Genomic DNA, 20,320 nt, shown 5'->3' on the forward strand with positions numbered 1-20,320 from the left:
GCCAGAGCCCCCTGCAAGCTTCTACCTGTCCTCCCTAGCATGAAATAGCACCTTGACTAAATTGCCTGCAGTAACAAGCTGAACAATGTGAAGTCAAACCTCAAATACCAAACCGTGGAACACTGTATTCTTGAAGCTGGTTATATAAAGAGTGCATGTCCAGGAAATGCATGCAGCAGTAATGTCTCTTGTGAACCTGGACTCAAGTTTTTGGGTTTTTTTTCCTCTCCAGTGTAATTCTGATGTACAAAACATGGTGAGCTGAATTTTTTTTTTCCTGCTGGCTTTATCAGGGGTTTTTTTCCCAAGATTCTGCTTCTGAATACAGCTTTTATCTACAAATATATATATATATACATATATGTGTATATATATATATATATATTTATATATATATATATATATATATATATATTATATATATATATATGTAAATTACCAAAAAGCCATTTGGTTAATTTCTAATTTCTTTCTGTATTTAAGGTTACAATTATATTTTTAAAAACTTCAAAGATTTCCATTGATAACTTTGAAAATATTATATACCAGCAGCACAAAGTCCTTTTCCAAGCGTTCTGTTACTGTACTTTAGGTGGACTGAAGAACAAACATACTGGGATATGACTTACTGAGACTGTTGCCTGGTTGCTGTCTGCCTTTTCCCAAGAGGCAAAAGGTGTACAGTAGGAGCTACAGAGGTAACTTCTGCTTTTGAAATCTCAGCCAGCATGTTTTCTCTTTATATAGAATCAATTTTTCTAACTTCCAGCAGTGGCTAGTCACCCATTGTATTCTTATGGCCTCTGCAGGACTCTTCTCTGGGTTGTCTCCAGCACAATTTTGGTTTCAATTCTTCAGTGTCTTGCTATTCCTAGCTAAAAGTTACAAAACTGTATAAAGAAATTATTTGTTTGATCCTTTTCCTTGGTGAATGAAAGTGTGCCCCTTGATACTGGAGTCAGTCTTACTGACCTCTGGACTCTTAACATAGCAACGAGTGCTTTTGTTTATTTGCTATACTCTACCTTATATTTCTTATCACAGCTCACAGCTCTGCCCACATTCATCGCCTTAATTTTAGTGAGAGTCATGGAATGCTGACAGTACAGCAAAGGCTGTTATTTCAGAACAGCAGCACTCTCTGAAATATTACTTCATATTAAACAGATTTGTCATGGTGGCTAAAGTAGTCAGAAATACAATAAACATCTAAGATTGTAATTAGACACAAAAGGCACTCTGTTTCAAGGCATTCGGGAGGTACAAGAGGTCACTGCAGTGTTCAAGGATCAGGCTGCTTTACTGAAAGCCTGCTCATGTAAAGATTTAGAGTATTAGGTTGAGAATCTTGGTTTACATACCAAGGGGTCACTGAAAGTAGAATGGACTCTTAGGTGCTTTGGAGCTTCTTTGGGAAAATAAATTTTCAGCAAAAAGTTACGGTAAGATTTGTAAAAGTCTCCTTGTAATCATAATATCCTGAATGTTACACTTACAAGTTGTGCTAATCTGTAGAACTCCTGAGAGATGGGTTTGTTAGGCGAGAAATTCTAGGTGGTAGTTGTTTAGTCTGAAGTTTTGAGGAATGCGGTTTTAAAATTCTGCTTCCCCCTCCCATGCAATACCTGATTTGTCATTTTCTAGCTGTTTATTTTGGCCAGCTTGCTCGGTGGTGGTTTTTGCTTTACTAAATTCTGTGAAATTCTTTCAAGATCCCTTTTAGACATCCCTTTGTTTTACTTCCCCGAGGGCAGGTAAAACATCAGAGCCAGCTCGCTGTTTAACTAATATCTCACAGGTAGGGAGGGAGAAAAAAAAACAGGAGAGGGAGAGTGCGTCACATTGGAGGAGGGGAGCAAAGAAAAATGAGCTTTCTTAAACAAATCATGTGCAGAGGGACAGGCTGCCAGGGCTCAAGCGATTCTCGGCGAGGGCTCTGCTCTGTTCCCTGCCGGCCACGATGGAGGAAGAAGCTGGAGTGCTGAAGGAGGGCTTCCTGGTCAAACGGGTGAGTGCTCTGTTCCCCTCCGAGCGGCTCTGTTCCCCTCCGAGCGGCTCCGCTCCGACATGAAGCCGCTCCTGAGCACGGAGCGGGGCGAGCCCGCGGGGCGCTGGGTCGGGGGCTCCCGCCTGCTCCTCCTGGGAAAGGAGATCCTCCAGGCTTGTGCAGGTGCCTCCCAGGGGAGCTGCATGACCTGCAGCTGTTCCCTACCCCACCGCAAGCTTCCCTGTGCTGGCATTTCTGCAGAGGAAGGTGAATTAGCCATCAGGATTGATTCCTCAGGTGTTGGAAAGCCAGTACGGCTGCACCTCACACACCTCTGTGCTCAGGGAGCACCCGCAGCAGCAGGGGGCCACCATGGCAGGATGGAGAGAAGGAGAAGTTTTGGGTCGGTTAGGATAGCTTGTGCCTTCTTCAGTGATATGTCCGTGCAGAGCTTCCCATTTCATGTAAGAGAATGGAAAAACGACCCCTTTTTTTGATCCCCTTTTTGAAGGGGATCAAAGCAATGCAAACTTGAAAATGCTTTTGAAAGAACTTATTTTTTCCATTCTCCTCAAGCAGTGCTGTTAGAAAATTCTAGCCAAAATGTGGTGAAAAGAGCTGAAAGATTTCAACCTTCCCAATACTTCTCCCTGTAGGACCGAGTCAATCATTGCTGGAACGCAAGGAGACAATTTAACAAGGGGCATAAACTGCTTTTAGTACCAAGAGCCTGTCTCAATGATTAATATGGTCCTTGATTTCATAAAAAAAATGTGATTGAGAGGTTTGTTCCCTTTGCCACGCCTAGGGAAATGCTTTTGTGCAGTACGTGGCAGTGTTCCTGGTGCTAACATGAAGGTAATCCTGGTCAGGAGTTTTCCTGGCAGGGCTCCCGGCCAGACACTGTCCAAGTGAAGTTCTGTGTGGAAAAGGGGCTATTCTCCATCCTGCCTTCTGCAGCAAGGGCAGAGCATCCCAGCTGCCAGTCTCCTCTCTGGGCTCCAGCTGTACTCTTTGGCTCTTAAGTGGCTCCTGAGTTCAAATGGGAAGCCGAGGCACCAAGTGAGTGAGAGGAATAGGTGATTGGCAGCACACAGAACTGTGATGCCAGTCTGTACAACATCACCCAAATACACAGCGTGGCAGGAAGGAGAGCACAAAGGGGACAACTAAAGCAAACTGAGGGACAAGGGAACCAGGGATCCGCAGAGAAAAAAGGAGAAAGGGATGGGATCAGGTAATGAAAACAGGGCTTTCATAAGAAGAGAACAGAAGCAAGGAGATTATCTAAATGCATTATAAATGGCAGAATTATGTACTGTAATGCATTATAAATATAAAGTGAATGTGTGGAATTAGGTAAAGATAAATTTAAAAAGTTAAGGCAACCTCCTGAGAAAAGAGAACATTTTCCAGAAGGAAAGAATAGAGCCATAGCAAAGAACATACAGGAAAAATGGCTAAGTAACTTTACAACAGGTGAAAAAAAACCTGAGGAACACAAAGGGAAGGAGAGAACAAACCTGAGATAGATAAATTGTATTTAGTATAGACTAGAAAACATTGGATCTACAGTGCCCTGGATTTTAGAGACTTGTTACTCCACCTTTACTTGGAGATTGCTGGGTTTCCCCTTTATTTACAGAGAGCTAATGAGCTTTGATTCATGCCACAACTGGACCTTACATGTTTCTTCTAGCCATGCCCACCCTCTCCCAGGTGTCAGAGCTTCCTTTACCCCCTGCTTTGCCTGCTGGCTGTAACGCTCCATCCCCTGTAGAAACACAAGTCAGCTTCTTGCACAGCCAAGCTGGACCAGACACCATCAGACAGGACTAAGCCTGCCAGTGCCAGCCCTCACTGGCTTTGCTGTCCTTTAACCAGAATAAAGAGAGCTGGGGGCTGTTTACAGAGGAAAAATAGGAGGATTTGTCTGTATTATATAATCCATGAGGCTTTCAACATCAGCCTTCATTCAGTCTTTTGTCATCAAAAAGCATATTTCCTTTACAGGAACCAATAGCACAGGGAATGTTTTAGCCCAGGAGGTTGGAGACAGATGGGGTTGAAATGAACTTCTCATTATCAGTAAGGGGGAGATGTGAGGAAAAGCCAATTCACCCAGCAAAGCTCTTGCAAAACCACTTGGCACCTAGAGCCACATCAAAATGAGAAAGACAGCACTCAAGGTCACCAGAGAGGAGGAGCTGGTTGCCAAGAGCCCTCACACATTTTGGATTTAGCCTGTGCTGTCAGCAGACAGGTGTGAACCTACATCAGCTCTTTGGGATAATTCCTGTGAGCTTTTACAAGAAACAATTTGTGCCAGCAAAGTTCTCCAGGCTGAAGAAAGAGCACAGCACTTTTCTATCCCTCTATGATTTTATGGTGATGGAGCTGTGCTATTTTGTTACTTAAGATGTGTATTTCAGGGAGAACAGGACTCACAATGACTTCTTGTGCTTCTTTTCATACAAGAAGCCAAGAAGAAAATGTGGCCATTTCTCAGTGCTTGTGGTACAATCAGTTATGTGGATTTCTCCCCCTGCAGGGACATGTTGTTCGGAACTGGAAAGTGAGATGGTTCGTTCTGCTCCAGGATAAGCTGCTGTATTACAAAATTGAAGGAGGCAAGAAGGAGCCTACTCCAAAGGGCAGGATCCTTCTGGATGGCTGCACTATTACTTGTCCATGCCTGGAATATGAGAACAGACCGGTATGGCTGGAAAAATGTATCTCTTCTCTATGTCACTCATTTTCTAACTTCTTCCTATCTTCTCCTCTCCTCCTGGCTTCGACTACTGCAACCATACCACTGGGGTGCTTCCAGAATTAGGCCCAGCCAAAAGCAAGCTGCCACTAGCAGTGTAACCAGGACAAGCACTGAACTCCCTCATTGTGTGCCCAAATGTGAGTCAGCTATTAACAAAAACACAACCCCAACCACTTCTCCTTTACACATAGTGAGGAGAAAAAAATGTAAGTGCATCAGCCCAACAGTGTGTGGAGAGAGGACATGAACACCCCAATAGAACCTGAGGAGGGTGGGGAAAAAAGGGAATATCACCTGTGGTAGTTGCCTTAAAGCCTGGGTATCCATGGGGTGCTCCCAGGCAGCCAGATCAGACTCCTTTTTCCTTCAACAATGGGATATTGCTGCTGTAGAAAGTTTTCAGCAAGAAGACTATGGAAGAAAACGTTCCTCCTGTGTTTTTCTGCTCTCCTATAGGTAGCAGCAATGCAGATTTCCTCTGTGTAGGGTATCTGTGTGGTCTGCTCTCTTCTCCAGAAGCTCCATCCATGTAAACCATGTTTATTACTGAAAACCCAGGGATTTGAGGGGGATAGAAAAGCCAAAAAACCCACAAAAAAACCCCAGAACAAAACAAAAAAACCCTCACCAAACAGAAAACTCCCACAAACAACAAACAAACAACAACAAAAAACCCACCAAAAACAAGCTAGATTTGTGCCCACCATCCTCCTGAACAAGAATTGCTCGGAACTGCTCAGGTGGGATGCACTGTCAGACTTACTTGGGTCACTTGGGCCAATGCTAAAAAAAGCAAATTGCAAGAGGAGCAAAATAGCTAAATGATGTTATTGCTTTGTCCTTCTTTCTCCACAGCTACTCATCAAATTAAAGACAAAAACCAATACAGACTATTTCCTTGAATGTTGCTCCAGGGAGGAACGTGACTCCTGGGCTCTGGACATCACTGGAGCTATTCATGCTGGTCATCCAGTACAGGTACAAGAACTTCACAGAATGAAGAACTCTTTCAAACTGCTAGAAAATATCAGCCTCCAGTAAGTGTATATGATTTCTCCTTCTGTTGTTGCTGTAGTTTGCAAAGTGCCTGAGTTGATGGATGGGGAGGGCCAAGGGAAGATCCTTTCTGCACAGATCTGCTCCTGTGTGGCCATGAACCCCTGAAGTGGCTGCCCTAGGTTTGCACAGGGAACGCACTTTTTCCTGACCATCATCTTTTGGGAGTATGTGGGTTCTGCACAGGCACCTCACTGCTGGCTTGAAGACCTTCCTAGTCAGCTGCAAATGTTCTCCCTGGGGAGATGTATTACCTCAAAGGATGTAACATCAGGGAAGCACCACGTGGTGGCTTTGTGCCCTGTTGAGTTTTCAAAGCTGGTATCTGGAATCCAGACTAGGACTTTTAAGTGCCTCATCTTAAACAAGAGGAAATGGACACTGATTAAGAAACAGAAGACTTATGTTAATTTGATTTGTGTTGAACAGGTAAATTGGGCTGACTATGGATCACTTTGCAGTGCTCTGAATTGAAGATGCTTTGTGAGGCATCTTGTTTAGTGCTGCTATTGGGAGAATAAAGTTTTCCTGGAATGTACTTAGGACAGTGCTTCTGGGGGAGCACCTAGAATACCTCCCATCTTTATGTGGGTAATCATGAGGACACCCCTGGCACTGACAGAAAGTATACAGCTATTTCTGCCTGTCTTTGTCATCTGCTGATGTTATGCTGTGCTCTCATTTGCAGCAATATAGTGGAGAGAATGTATGACAGCAGCACTGGAATTAAGCTGACCCGCAATTTGGATCAAGGCAACAGATACAAAGAGACCTTCACAGGTACATCTGGCAGGCAAAGAGCCACCTCATTATATATCAGAGCCACCTCACATCTGATATGCCACATTGCAGGGACAAGGGAGTTGCTGTACTGCCTTCATAGTGGGATAAGCTCTGGCCCAGTGGAATCTGGCAGTGCAGCCAAGCTCTCCAACACCTTTCTCTCTTGCTCTTTGGATGTATGGAAGCATACTTAGAACCCCAGACTTTTGGTCAACTTTTTACTTCTCTGACAATCTTTGGCATGGTGCCAAAATGTTTCTGCAAGTGAAAACCTGTGTTGCAGGAAACCATCTGCTACCCTCAGAAGAGCACACTGTCATAGTATGAGAGCTGCCTTTCTTCCTGCAGGTTCTGCCCTGGTGGACTGGCTCATCTCCAACAGCTTTGCTGTGTCACGATTCGAGGCCGTCACCTTGGCATCCATGCTCATGGATGAGAACTTCCTCAGGCCCGTGGGAGTCCGCAGCACTGAGGCCACACGCTCCAGTGACCCCTCTGAGAAGTTCCTCGACGACTCCACCGCTCTGTACATGTTTGTGAGTGATGCAGCTCCCACACAGGCACCTCCTCTCCCTCGTCACACACTCGGTTTGGGGTACAGGTGCACAGCATGCAACCAAAGGCAAATGTGCAGGCTCAGAAAGTAAATGCAGAAGGAGCAGCTCTAGTCTTTCTGTAGTACTAACACTGGCACTTTTGCTGGAGCCAAATAGCTACATGGATATGGAGGGATCTACAAATTACATAATTGGGCATTAAAAGAGGCATGTCCTTGGAGTGCAGTGCTGTGTCTGCATGCATTGCAGGCAGTGCTGTAGTTGTGCTACAGCTCAAGGCCACAGCACTTATACCCAGCAAGTACAGATTTATAACTGTAACTTGTTGCCTGTGAATCTTGGTCCTACAAGGCTGAGCAGCAGAGCTATGGAGGAGAATTTACTCAGGAAATATAAGCTGAAAATAGCTAAGGAAAATAAAATGCAGAATTTTCTACTTAAAAGTCTGTTTAGATTAAAAACAAAAGTGGAACTGTCTTTTCCCTATTTGCAGGCTGAGAGCAGTAAGAAAAATACCAGTTCCAAGGAAGAAGTCCACTTTAACATCTCTGAATTAAGTGGCACAATTGTGAAGCAAGGATTCTTAGTGAAACAGGTAAGCATAGTCTTGGAACCTGCCCCGGAACACAAGGAACAGTACAGCTCTTAGGGTTTCTTAGAGAGTAAATGTGACTTGTACAATGATGGCTGGACAGATGTGCCCAGCAGAACTAACTTGCCTGTCAGTACTTGAGATCTTGCAGTTAAGAGTATCCAGTTATAAAGGAGTGAACTATGGAACTTGCTCAGGCAAGATTAATTGGATATTCTGTACATATTGAGCATATACTGAAAGGTACAAAACAGCATCAAAAACAGAAGCACCACACAAACTCCAAATCCTACCAGAGGTGTTACATCCACTTCCAAGCAGAGCCACCATTGCTCTAACCTATCCCATCCAGGTGGTGTCAACAGTGAGGATGTGTTGCTGGCCACAGACAAATTTCAAAGCTGAGTAGCTTGACCTTTGTATGAAGTGGACATTTACCTGTGGGCAGTCATCATGTACACATGGGTGCTTTGGTGGTGGTGAAACGTTTTTTGGGCACAAGTACCCGCTGTTAATAACTGTTTCCAAGATCTGACCCTTGGTCTGCAAAATGTAGTTTCCAACACTTGCTATGAACAAGATGAGGGTAAATCACTCTTTCAAAGCATAACACAGCTACTTGCAGAAGGAATCCTACCTGCACAGCATGGCCCCACTCTTACTCTGAAGCCTTGTACCCAGAGCCCCACCCTTAGCGTTGTGCAAACTGGATGACCAGCTGCTTCCCAACCCAACCCCACTCCTTCAGCTGCCAGGGCTCCATGAGGGTTGGCAGGGTGCTGCAGGATCTCCACAGGCTGCCAGGGCAGCCCCCAGCAGCAGAGGACACAAGAGCTGCCCAGGAGCTCCTGCCCATGGGCAGCAGCAACCAGGGACAGCCCAGAGCAGCTTCAGCCCCAGGCTGGCTCTGATCCCACCACCAAACCTCCAGGAGAGGGGATGCTCCCAGGGCCTGGAACAGGCCTGGTAGCAGTGACAGGGCTGTGGTGAAAGAGTAAAGAGTTGCAAAAGGACCTGACATAACCCCTTTGGATCACACAGCATGGGGTCTTAATCTGAAACCCATATTTAATCTGAAATGAAAAGCAGGAATGAGGGATATAACCTTTTGTTCCTGTCACTCTGCTTTCTTAGTTCTCATCACAGGAAAGGAAGAGGTGAAGGAATTGTCAATATATGAAGAAGAAAGATAAGCAGAAAGTCACGGGAATTACCAAGATGTTAGGAAATATTTTTCTCTGTTGGGTTCAAATGCTCTTGTTTTGGTATTTATGTCTCCCCTTCAGCTTGTAGGAAAATGGTCATTTCATGAGGTAGTAATTTTAATTCTTCCATTTTGCAGGGGCACAAGAGGAAAAACTGGAAGGTGAGAAAATTTGTTTTGAGAGCTGATCCTGCTTTTTTGCACTACTATGATCCCACCAAGGTACGTGAGTGGGAAGTTACCAGAAATCCTTTTAGAAACATAAACATTATCGTGAAGACACAGTTACACTGTAAATGTTTCTGTCACTCTGGGTTCCTCTATCCATTTCCAGGAATTAGATTTCTCTGGCCTCACCCTAGGAGGTTGTCCTTGTAGGATTTTGTACCCCTGCATCTTCTGTCCTTTTCCCCAGTGAGATCCCTTTTCCTTAGCTGGGCAGCAGCTTCCTTTTCTTGGGATTGCTCTCTTGCTGTACCCTCGCAGTCTGGGACCATGGTCCTGCAGGCTCCCTTCCTGGGTTGTGATCTTTCTGGGCTGAAATCCTACTGTTTGAGGATCATACTGGTTCTGAGATTTTTTTACAACCTTATTCCAGCACTGAATAGGGTCTTCTTAATGCCAAAGTATGTATAGAATTTCTACTACTTAGTTGTAAACTTTCTCATGAAAAGTAGAATTTATGTTCATGAATATAATAATCAATGTGAGTAACTCAGATACTTAGGGTACCACAAAGCCAAACAGGATTGCGAGAAGAACATGTATAGAAATGCTTTATGTGACTTTTAAAGTGAATAAAAATTACATTCCAGTGAAAAGAGCTTATGGAGCCAGTTCATTTTTTGTTTCCTGTTCCTACATGGGTTTTGGGGATTTTTTTCACTGCAAATTATCCTTGTAAGGCTATGAGCTGAAACTGCAGAACCTGAAGGCAAGAAACAAGAGTGCCAGCCAACTAGGGAAAAGAACCAGATTTTTCCCATACAGTCTCAGTGAAAAGCAGCAAGCTAAATACTTACAGAAATATATATAATTCAGTATGTTGTTATTGATAAAACCATACATACATTTGAAGTGTGATTGCCTACTTTTGTGCTTTTAACAGATCTACACCATGCCCAGCTACATTAGAGAAACATCTGGGACTGAAAAAATATAGCAATGCCTTTAACTACATGTTCTAATTGATTTCTCTTGTGACATAGATGTTTCATGCCTGGAAAAACTGCTATTATGTCTCCAACTTCAGAAAAGTGATGCATGTGCTCTGGGAAATGATGATGTTTTCCAGCTATGCCTTGTTTCCTTTTTCTTGCAGGAAGACAACAAGCCAGTAGGTGGATTCTCTCTTCGTGGCTGTCTTGTCTCAGCTCTGGAGGACAATGGAGTCCCAGCAGGTGAGCACAAGCCTCTGAACTTTCACACATTTATATGTATTCTGTAGCAACATGGTCTTTGGGTATGGGTTTGTATTTATGGTTGCTTGTATGCACAGGTGGGCTGACTTTCCATTTCCCTTTGCAAGCAAGGGAAGAGGCATGTCACAAGTCCCTGTACTGCTGGGTTGTCCACAGCAAAGGGGACTTTTTTTTTAGTGTCATTTCTACATATCTTGGGTGTTCTCTTTATATGGGCTTTTCTTAGTCATATGACCTCTGAGACAGTCCTAAGACTGATTAATATTCCAGAGTTAATAAAGAGAAACCACTTTCTTTTTGGGTGTTAACTCAAAGTCTTGAGGCATCTTCTGATGCCATCCATTTCTGTGTCCTCTCAATTTATGCTATTACCTTTTCCTTTCTGACCTGCTAGAACCCAAATGTAGGGGAGACATAAAGACAGCAATAAAAAAACAGTTTTGCTGGAGTATAGGCTTAGCTCAGGCATTTGTCCAGAGCCTCAGCCTCATAGATAAGTGTTTCTGCTATTAAAGCAATTTATTTTATGACAGTAAGTGCAATGTGTAGATATCAAGTACAGAACATCTTTCTAAAGAGAAGGTCTGAAAAAGCTTTGGTCTAGGGGGCACGGGCACATGATGAACAATAGAGCTCCTTGCTAAGAGGAACCCAGCTATGGGCAGAGGAAAATCTAATCTACCATGCAAAATTGTAGGGGTTCATCATTCATTCAGTGTATAACTCAAGTAATAGTCTCCACCTAAACAGAGACTATTTTAGATATGTTGTAGAGTGCACAATAGTTCATACAATCTGTGGCAAGATTGTCTATACTATATTTGCATAGAATCACAGAATCAACAAATGTTTGGGTTAGAAGGGGCCCCAAAGAGCATTTCGTTTTCAGTCCTCCTGCCACAGACTGGGTCAACTTTGACTTAACCTGTTTGCTCAAAGCCCTATCCAACCTGGCCTTGAACACTTCCAGGGGTTTTGAAGAGGGAAATCAAAGACACAAAAGCTTTAGATGTCTTATCCATAATAAAAAGGAAAGATTTGATTCCCTAATTTATGAAATTCAAATTCTTATGAAGCTTCATATCTGCCAGAAAGATTATCTCTGTGCACCCTCCTGATCTGTTGGGGTTTTTTTTCTCTGCAGGAGTGAAGGGCAATGTGCAAGGCAACCTTTTCAAAATCATCACCAAAAATGACATTCATTATTACATCCAGGCCAGCTCCAAGGCAGAGCGAGTGCAGTGGATTGAAGCAATCAAGCCGCTGACATGAGCAATGTGGACTCCGTGCCAAATGACAAACCACATTTATGACCAACTTCCTGCTCATGTTGTCCGGGAGTGTTGTTTTTCTCTTGATAGTCAATGTTCATTATTTGAATCACCATAACACCTACCAGGTCCTAGGAGACCTGCAGACCAAATCATGTAGATCCAGAATAATTTCCCCACCTTGAATTTACCGTCTAAGCAAGAGACCAAAACAGGTGGACACAGACAAATGGGGCTTTACGAAGAAACGTCAAGATATTCAAGATGGAAGAAAAGGATCTTTTGTACAAGTATTCAGTCTATGTCTGACAGATCCAGGTTGTGCTTTATCTTAAAGCAGAACTGTCTTGCTCCTTCCCCCTTTATAAAGGGGCTCATAAACTTAGTTAAGACTGAAACATCTAAGTCATGAAAGGTACTGGTGGCTGAGGCTGCCTTTCTTGGCATACCACACGAATCTTGTGCTAAGTCACAACCCAGCTGCCAGGATAATATGCATTGCAAAACAAACAAGGGGTCTGTCTGTCTGTCCATCCATTTGCTCTACTATTTAGTTCTCTGTTAGACTGGAAAAGAACAAAAGATCTTGCTCCTCACCCATATAGATTACTCTTATGCTGGTAATGTCCCACATCAGAATAGGATCCTGAGTATCAAAGCAGACCAGTGGAAGTTCGAGACAATTTCTGGTGCTGAATATATTGGAAGAAATTCCTCATCCATAAAAGCAAGACTTTTCCTTCTGATAATTACTCTAAGTCCATTTATGTTAGAGCACCATTTGGACAGAGAACTACAGTAGCAGTCCTCACTATTGCTTTTTCTATCTAAAGTCATTATTTTTTTCAATTATTTGTCTACTAAACCTGTTTTTGGTATAATTAAATATTAAAAAACAAGCAAACAACAAAAAAAAACCCCATGCATTTGAATATCCTGTGCTTTTTAGAGATGTGTTTTTTTCTCAGAGGTCAGTTTGAGTACATGAAAAATAATGGTTTAATACACTATAATTTTAGATTTATATATAAACTGAGACACCAGAAGGTAAAATGGAATGTAGGAAATTCTTCAAACACCCAATCAGCCTGCTGATACATTATTTTCATAAAGTTTCTTGTTTTATCTGAGTACCTGTATCTGACAGCCAGATTCTGCAGAGCCTTCAAAAAGGCAGCATGCTTGATATCTTCCCTGAAGTCACAGAGGAATTTGATAATCCTCTATCCACAGATTCATTTCTGTACAGATGTTTTGTTCTCTGAGTTGTGTACTAAAAAGAAGTCCCTTCATCACCAAAGGCAGAATATGATACATGCTTTTTATTTATTAGAATAGCCATGTATTTAGGATTTTCCTCAAAAGCCACAGCAATTAAGTAACATTGCATGCATTCAAATATTTAAGAGAGCTCATAAAGAAGTTTGCCGGCAAAGGTTTTAATCATATGCAGTTTTAATCATATGCAAGAACAAGAATGGGCAGTGCAGTTTCAGCTGCAGATACTATTTCCTAGGGCTGGTCCAGAGAAGACTGTGAAATCCACAACTGTCAAAACCTTTGAATTCTGGAAAAGATGCCTGGAAGAGACAGGGTAAGGCAGGTAAGGCATTTATTGCTCTCTGCTGGAAGGCACAGATGTTTTTGTGCTGACTGAGCAGAGGTTCCAAGAAAAGCAATTCCCTCCTGATAACATGAGACTTGCTGGGGCCCATCAGACTCCCTAATTCATTTATAAGAAAATCTCCTACTTGTCTTTTCTCAGACCCACCACCTGCATAATGCCCAGTTCTAGTCACAACAGCCACCCACCACAGAGGACTGAGCTCTGCCTCCTGGCATGCCTGAGGGAGTAAGGAGCCATAAGGATGTGAGATACTGCATAATATCATAAATCTTGCAGTTTGGGAGTGTTTCAGCCAGAAGTGTTTCTCAGCAAAGGCTTTGAGATTTATTCAGACCAGCCATAGCTCTGCAATTGCTGTGAGTATGTATGGGGGGAAAAAAAGTGTGTATCTCAAACACATCAATGAATTAAAAAGATACAGTTCCTGCTCTCCAGAATCAGCCAGGGGAAAAAGACAAAACATGTCTGAGGCAAGAGAAAGTACATTTTCCTCTGTCCTCTGGTGATATCCTGGTCTCCTTTTTTCAAGCCACTTTGGTAAGCTTGATGTCCCCTGAGATCCGCAAAGCTTTCACCAAGTTCAGAGGCTGAACACGGTGAGTGAAGTCACAGAGCTGCCGTCCATCAAGCAAGACTCGTATTTGCTGGTGTTCACATAAGAGCTCCATCTGCAGTGGAAAACGACAGGGAAGGGTGTTAGAGATCAGCAGCAGGGCTGATTTCAGCAGGATGGACTTAGAACGAAATGTTATGGATAGCAAAGCACAAAGTCTACCAGTTCTTCTGAAACGCCCCTAATAAATAACCTACCCTCTCCTGAGATGATACTGCGAAGATCCAGTGGGTACTCTAACTGTGATTAGGGAAAGGGATGCCTCTTTCCCATCAGGGCTTGAACTGTTGCTGTCTGTGCCATACTAGACTAGTTAACATGCCAATGTCAGTGGCCGGCTGTTTGTGGCCATATACATAGCCTCCAGCTTTTCTCCCCTCCTTTTCTCTTCCCATTCATAGTATCTGAAAAATTACCTTGAACGTGTCGCCTGCTGTAAATGGAAAGTAGGGAATAGTCTTCTCTTCTCTTCCCCATTTCCCAGCAATTCGTGCATTTCGAGTGATGGATTTCTCACTGAAGTTAACTGTGAATAACAGCCCAACATCTTTGTTGGCATCCACTGGATCACAGAGCAGAGTCACTGAAAAGCTGAAAAAAGATCTATTAAATGACTGGAACTTTCAGAAATATGAAAGGACACGGTGAACATGGCAGATGCTTATAGAGACTAGAGACAGCTGTTGTTTCCATGTCAGACTAAAACACAGGACTTCTACAGGCTTAGAAGCTGGAGAAAGGAATGAGACCGGGCTGGTCTTTTTTTTCCTGCCCCAGTATCCAGTAGAATGCTAGGAATTTCTGATGCTGCTTTCCCTCTGTCTTGACTGAAATCAAACCCTTCAACATGTACTCATTTGTGTCCTGAAAGAAGTTATGGCATACTCTTCACCAGTGGAAGCAGTGGAGCTGATAGCTGTAGATACAAAAACAGTGTAATGATGAGCATAGTTGCTGTTATCCAGATAAAAGACAGCAAAGAACCTCTACCTCCTGTGCCAAAACTGGGTTTTAAATTGTGTTGATTCCAACCCCCCCCACAGACAACCAAGATTCAGGTTGAGAATTGCACCTCTTTCTGAAGGAGAAATGCAACTTTTGTGTTCCTTCCAGTTCACATTAGACAAGGGGAAGGAGTGGAAAATCTTGTCAGGGCAGTCAGAAAGGCCAAACAGTGAACTCCTCCCTGATCTTGTAATCTTAGCCTGAATGCAGGAAAGTTAAATAAGACCATAAATTGTTAATTTGTTTGATTTTCTTCCTTCAAAGAGCACATACCTCCAAGAAAGTGTCTGAATTTAGAAGACAGGTAGGAGCATGTGTAACAGGGTGAAGCCCCCAGCAGTCCCTTCACCTACCTCTTGGGTTTGGAGTGTACCATGCCTATGACTGTGAGCTTCATGGTTGGTCTCAGGCCACCTTTAATTTCACCAACATACTGCTCCACCTGCAGGGAACAGTGAAAATGGCTTCACTGGGTCATGCTGTGGGTAAACCAGCTTTAAAAGCTGCTTTGATCACCTGATATAATTTGGGTTTATTTTTATATGTACAAAAGAACTTAAAAGTATTTCCAGCTCAAAGTACTTCTTGCACTCTGATGACGCAATAAATCTGGTAACAGCATTCCAGTTGCTCTGGTCGCAGCAGATGAGAAGCTTTGTGGCAGCATGATGTGTTCTGCAGACTCTGCTTGAACCTCCTCTGTCCTGCCACCTCAAATTTGCTACCAGATTTTGGTGGGCTGACTTGGCTCCATTAGGCCTTACACCAGACCAGGCAGGCTCTGTCCTCCACTGTAAAAGCAGTGTAGATGCTGCCCTGCCACTGCATGTTGACCACATCTCCACTGGCAATCCCAGTCCTTTTGTGACAGTCACTTTGAAAAGTCACACTTTTTCAGAGGCAAAAAATGGTTTCTTGGTAGATCTGCTTTTGTCCTGTTCACAGAGACCTGTAGTTGCAAGCTGCACCCAAAGATCTGAGCTACATTTGCTTTTCCCAAGCAATTCTCTAACAGCTTTGATGGTCAGTAGAGAAATTAATACAGGCCATAGCTGACATGGAAAGACATAACTGACATTAAAGAGAGAGACTTTGGAAACAATTGATAGGGATGTTTTGAGGCTTCATTTTCAGAAATGTAAATGTCAGAATACTACAGTGCAGCGTGTACTCACTCCCCATGCAGATTCACTTAGAAAGAAGCTGCTATAAAACACTAAATGTTATTAGCAGCTTGCGTAACACTGATAATATTCCAAGGCAAGGCACAACAGACCCTGTTTGAGATAAAAAAGAGCTTTATCGTTCCAGTGTTCCAAGGCAAAAATTCAGGCAGTTTTGCTAGAAGACCTGCACAATATATGCATACAAATTCAAGATAAAAAAATGGTTTTCCTGTACCTCATTTCCTAATTTTATTATTCTAGTTGTGTCTTCTGCTAAGATGACCTTATACAATTTATTTTCCCACTTAGATATTCCCATCCAGCTACGTTTAGAGCTTCACAGATATATTAATAAACCTTTAATTCCTAACAAGGTCAATATTGGAAGAATAATTTTAAAATTTACCTTCAAAAATGACAGCAGTACTACTAATTGTTAATGATGTAAATTTACTCTTGCAGGATTGTACAGGTGACTCCTGTACAATCCTGCAAGAGTAAATTTACATCATTAACAAGTATGCAAGTTATGTTTTGAACTTTGTAACAAAAGAAATGCATCAAGCACTTGACATGTCTTACATAAGGAAACTGCTTGTCAAGTAAAGAATCTGACTGTAGGGAGATACTTTAAACTGGATAAAGCATTAGAAAGCAGGTAATAAGCATTAAAGATCTCAGGATAAATGACGTTCATGCTCATAGAGGTCTCATGTCCCACTAAAGCTTCTTTCTTGCTTGGAGACAAGATACAAAATACTACCCCAAATTGAAAGTGCACATAGCAAAACTGTTTGTGCAGAGGTGCACCATAGTAAGTACCATCACTAAAGGCACAGGGTATCAGAACTGAACAGAACAGATGACAACCACATGGTCTCAAGAGTTACACTCATCCAGCGTGGTTGGAGAAAATTCGGAGGCATGACTGCCCACACACCATTTACGTGTGGACACCTAGTTAACTGTTCAGGTGAGAAATTCTCGGGAAGATGTAGGAAGCAATGGTAGAAACTCCTGCAAGCTTCTTGCAGAGTTTATGGGTGGGTCCCAGCAAATGCACACGGGCACAGCTCCCATCCCGTTCCACTCAGGAGCCCTGGGGATTGACTTGGTCACTTACTTTGGCACACCTCTCCTCTGTCATCACCGCTCTCCCTCCTACACTTGCCTCGCCGCTGCAGTTCCCGGAGGAGTTTTTGTTTTGCGTGTCAGGACAAAAGCAAACAAAAAAGCCCGGAATAAAGGGAGGATGTTGAGGGGGGTCTTATCTCTGCCAGACACTGCCTGGACACCACCCAGCCCAGCAGCTGAGTCACTCCCGCTGCTCCCGGTCCCTGAGGGGGAGGCTCGCAAACGGCGCGGTGCGAGGGCAGGAGGACGCCCGGTGAGCGGCACCGGGAGCTGTTACAAGTGTTGAACATTCCAGGTGAGGGGGCACAACCTACTCGTAAGATACTCTGTACTACATATGCATACTTGTATATGTAATACATTCAAACCCCACGTCACTTATTTACTGATACCAACACTCTCTCAAATGTGTAAGTACATATGTATATATACATATATATATAGTTATATACAATTCACAGCCTTATACATACACCTACATGTAGGTCTGTACACCCCATGTATATACCTATATATACTGCATACACTGTAGATGCGTACATATATATTTGTATATATGTATAGGGGTGTATATATATATATATATATATATATATATATATATATATATATATGTATGTATATGCGTACCAGACTGAAGTGTATGTACGGAGTTATACAGCTGTGCAGGGAGTACCTATACTCCCACACACACGTGTACATGCACCTCTACGGCTGTGTGTGGGTATATTTACGAGTACACCCGCACCCACAGCAGGCCGCATTAACCCTGAGCCTGAACTGCCTCCCGCCCCCTCACGGACCCCCGCGTCCGCAAGGGGGGCGGAGCTTCCGGCGAGAGCAAATCAGAGCCTCGCGAGGCACCAACAAGGGGGGGGGCCAGCGCGTGGGGGCGGTAACGGGGCGTGGTTAGTGGGGCGGGGCTTGCGCTGCCCGGGCTCTCCCGGCGGCGTCAGGCGCCCCAAACAAACATGGCGGTTTACATTCCGCCCCGGCTCGGCCAATGGGCGGGTGCCTTGCCCGCGTGCCCGGCCGGCGGCGCGGTCAGCTGAGGCGGCGCCCAAGATGGCGGCGAAGTGGGGCGGCGGTGCCGGGGCGGTGCCGTAGAGCCAGGCGCCGCCGGGGCCGCGCTGTGCCCCGCCAGGGAGCGCGGCATCGCCCTCGTGTGTGTCACCCCGGCCCGGGTCATCCCGTCGTCCCGGGAAGATGCATTCTTTTGGGAACGAAGAGGCGGATTCTCTGGAGCGTCTTTTCGGGTTTTTCTGTGAGTGCGTACGGCGCGGGCACTGGGAGCTTGCCCAGGCCTGCGTGCCCCAACTGAGCCGGTGGCAAGGGGACGGCCCCGCGAAGGTGGAGGCGATTCTTCAGGCTCTGGTAGCTTGTCCCGTCGCGGTAAGGTAAGTAAGGTACTGCTCTGGTTCCGTGGACTTGAATGTGAAATGGGGAGGAGCAATTGGCTTAGTTTTGGCTGTGGGAGACAGGTAGAATCAGGGAAGTAGCACTTCAGTGCTGAGGTGTCTTGTGATGCTCTTGTCTGAACTTTGGTGTCTTATCACTGACCAAGAACTTAGCAGGCTGCTCATCCCACCGGGATAACGAGTTGTGTTCATGTACGTAGCTGATACAGTGATTGATACAAGCTTAAAACTACTTGGAAGCGTTTCAGGACTGATCTTGTTAGATTTTACCGAGAGAAAGGGACCATCTCTTGAAATTACGTTTCTTTGACGCTGAGCTTCGGTTAGTTTAGAAATGGAACCACCAAGATCAGTGGTGAAGTTATTTAAAATGTTATCTTGTTTCCAACTCATGAAAAATCTCCTAATTACTAAAACTGCAATTCCCAGAAATTCAAATTATGCTGTTGATTTCTTGTGTCTCTCACACTGTATTTTGGAATGGCATCCGTTTTACTCAATCCCAGTTACTTTTTATCTCTTACTTTTTATTTTTTCAGTTAGGTGTTTATGAAGGGTGACTTTTTAGCGATTCAGGGAACATTGGTATTCCCCTGTCTAATCAGATGATCATATTTCTTCACATTAAAGTTCGTATAACATTTCGATAAGGGTTCTAAGAGACAATTTACACTGACAGCAGCTGAAGGAGTCTGGAGGAAGGTGTGCTCGTGGTTAGATGAATATTGCCAACAGCCACTGAGACATAAGAATTTTCAATCTTTTGATCTTTAATAGCTGGTCTATCACATTTAAAGGCCTTAGTTAGTAGTGCTGAGATTTTTAAAGGACAGGAAACAATATTGTGCTTTCTCCTTTTCCTGGTCCCTTTGACAGTACTGAGTATGTTCCCAACTGTGTAGGCTTTGGAATGTTGAAGTACTGGAGGATGTGAAATGCTGATGGAAATTAGAAGGACTCTTTGTTTAATTAGTTTAATTGCTTCATTTTTAATTTGGATATAGAGCTGCATTTGGGTGCTGTGACTTAAAATTTCGCTTCATTTTTTTTGGTAGAAATAGACAGAACAGGAAATAGCAGTGTTTGGCAAGTGGTCACATTTCAACGAAATCTGCTGAAGTGCTCAAAGAGAGCTGTATAGACTGAACTTTGGACCAGAACTAGATTTCTTTGTTTTGAGGAACTATGCCAGTAGTATTTGGTGTATCTAAAAGCAGTTTTTTGCACAGCAGAAGTCACTGAGTTGATGTGCAAGAACACCAACATTCTGGTTTCTCTGCATTTTTTTCCTTTTTCTTTGGCTACTTACTTGTCTTTATCTCACCCAAAGAAATACAAAATCAAAATGATCTCTGATGGTGTTTTCCTAGATCATGGATATGAAGATAACCTTGTATAATCCCCTGTATATGCCCCTTGCTTTTGTAGATGTGGACAGAATTCTAGCCCATCAAGAACTGCATGGCTTTGGCTTCTTGTGCTGGAAAAATGGCTTGCCATGAATCAGGTACAGAAACATCTTCATGATTCCGAATGCACCTTATAGCTCTGACTTCCAAGTCCAGAATGTCTCCCTAGTTGTAGGCTTTCCCATGTTTCATGGAATTAAGTTCTCAAGGTATCTGGAGACATGCACTGCTTTTGCATTTAACAAATTTATCAAGAAAGAACTGTAATATTCACACTGAAGAAAAACTAGCAGTTTTTTTAAAA

General features: G+C 43.5%; 3 protein-coding genes across 8 annotated transcripts in view; 2 read left to right on the forward strand and 1 right to left on the reverse strand.

Annotated features, from left to right (window-relative positions):
* The first annotated feature begins 426 nt into the window (after positions 1-426).
* On the forward strand, positions 427-11,796 carry PLEK2 (pleckstrin 2). The gene is made up of 9 exons (XM_071427098.1): positions 427-2,008; positions 4,539-4,703; positions 5,616-5,797; positions 6,505-6,596; positions 6,948-7,135; positions 7,650-7,751; positions 9,091-9,174; positions 10,274-10,352; positions 11,518-11,796. The coding sequence occupies exons 1-9, from the start codon at positions 1,961-1,963 to the stop codon at positions 11,643-11,645; spliced, it is 1,068 nt and encodes a 355-aa protein (XP_071283199.1). The 5' UTR covers positions 427-1,960; the 3' UTR covers positions 11,646-11,796.
* Positions 11,797-12,951: 1,155 nt separating this feature from the next.
* LOC139590050 (galectin-related protein A-like) lies at positions 12,952-17,332 on the reverse strand. Of its 2 annotated transcripts, XM_071427101.1 has the most exons (5): positions 17,179-17,332; positions 15,243-15,331; positions 14,301-14,475; positions 13,756-13,939; positions 12,952-13,224 (listed from the first exon to the last, which is right to left on the reverse strand). In XM_071427101.1, the coding sequence occupies exons 1-4, from the start codon at positions 17,200-17,202 to the stop codon at positions 13,796-13,798; spliced, it is 432 nt and encodes a 143-aa protein (XP_071283202.1). In that variant the 5' UTR covers positions 17,203-17,332; the 3' UTR covers positions 12,952-13,224; positions 13,756-13,795. The 2 variants fall into 2 exon arrangements, with proteins under 2 accessions (XP_071283202.1, XP_071283200.1); XM_071427099.1 differs by having other exon boundaries at positions 12,952-13,939.
* Positions 17,333-18,121: 789 nt separating this feature from the next.
* The window catches only part of ZFYVE26 (zinc finger FYVE-type containing 26), a 48,996-nt gene continuing 46,797 nt past the window's right edge, over positions 18,122-20,320 (forward strand). For all 5 annotated transcript variants that reach the window (XM_071427102.1, XM_071427105.1, XM_071427104.1 and 2 more), the window contains exons 1-2: positions 18,122-18,586; positions 20,036-20,114. In XM_071427102.1, coding sequence (XP_071283203.1) covers positions 18,396-18,586; positions 20,036-20,114 — 270 coding nt within the window. In that variant the 5' untranslated portion in view covers positions 18,122-18,395. The remainder of the gene's footprint in view (positions 18,587-20,035; positions 20,115-20,320) is intronic.

Source organism: Agelaius tricolor, unplaced genomic scaffold (assembly GCF_023055355.1).
Source record: "Agelaius tricolor isolate 1412-34295 unplaced genomic scaffold, bAgeTri1.0.p SCAF_5, whole genome shotgun sequence".
NCBI classification, from domain to species: Eukaryota; Metazoa; Chordata; class Aves; order Passeriformes; family Icteridae; genus Agelaius; species Agelaius tricolor.

What these genes read in the sequence shown, in the direction of transcription:
- PLEK2 (XM_071427098.1), top strand. Translation starts at nt 1,961, where the DNA reads ATGGAGGAAGAAGCTGGAGTGCTGAAGGAGGGCTTCCTGGTCAAACGG. An exon ending in AGGGCTTCCTGGTCAAACGG is followed by an intron (nt 2,009 to 4,538) that starts GTGAGTGCTCTG and finishes CTCCCCCTGCAG; the next exon opens with GGACATGTTGTTCGGAACTG. An exon ending in GGACAATGGAGTCCCAGCAG is followed by an intron (nt 10,353 to 11,517) that starts GTGAGCACAAGC and finishes TTTTCTCTGCAG; the next exon opens with GAGTGAAGGGCAATGTGCAA.
- LOC139590050 (XM_071427101.1), bottom strand. Translation starts at nt 17,202, where the DNA reads ATGACAGAGGAGAGGTGTGCCAAA. An exon ending in GTACACTCCAAACCCAAGAG is followed by an intron (nt 14,476 to 15,242) that starts GTAGGTGAAGGG and finishes ATCTTTTTTCAG; the next exon opens with CTTTTCAGTGACTCTGCTCT. An exon ending in CAGCAGGCGACACGTTCAAG is followed by an intron (nt 13,940 to 14,300) that starts GTAATTTTTCAG and finishes TTTCCACTGCAG; the next exon opens with ATGGAGCTCTTATGTGAACA.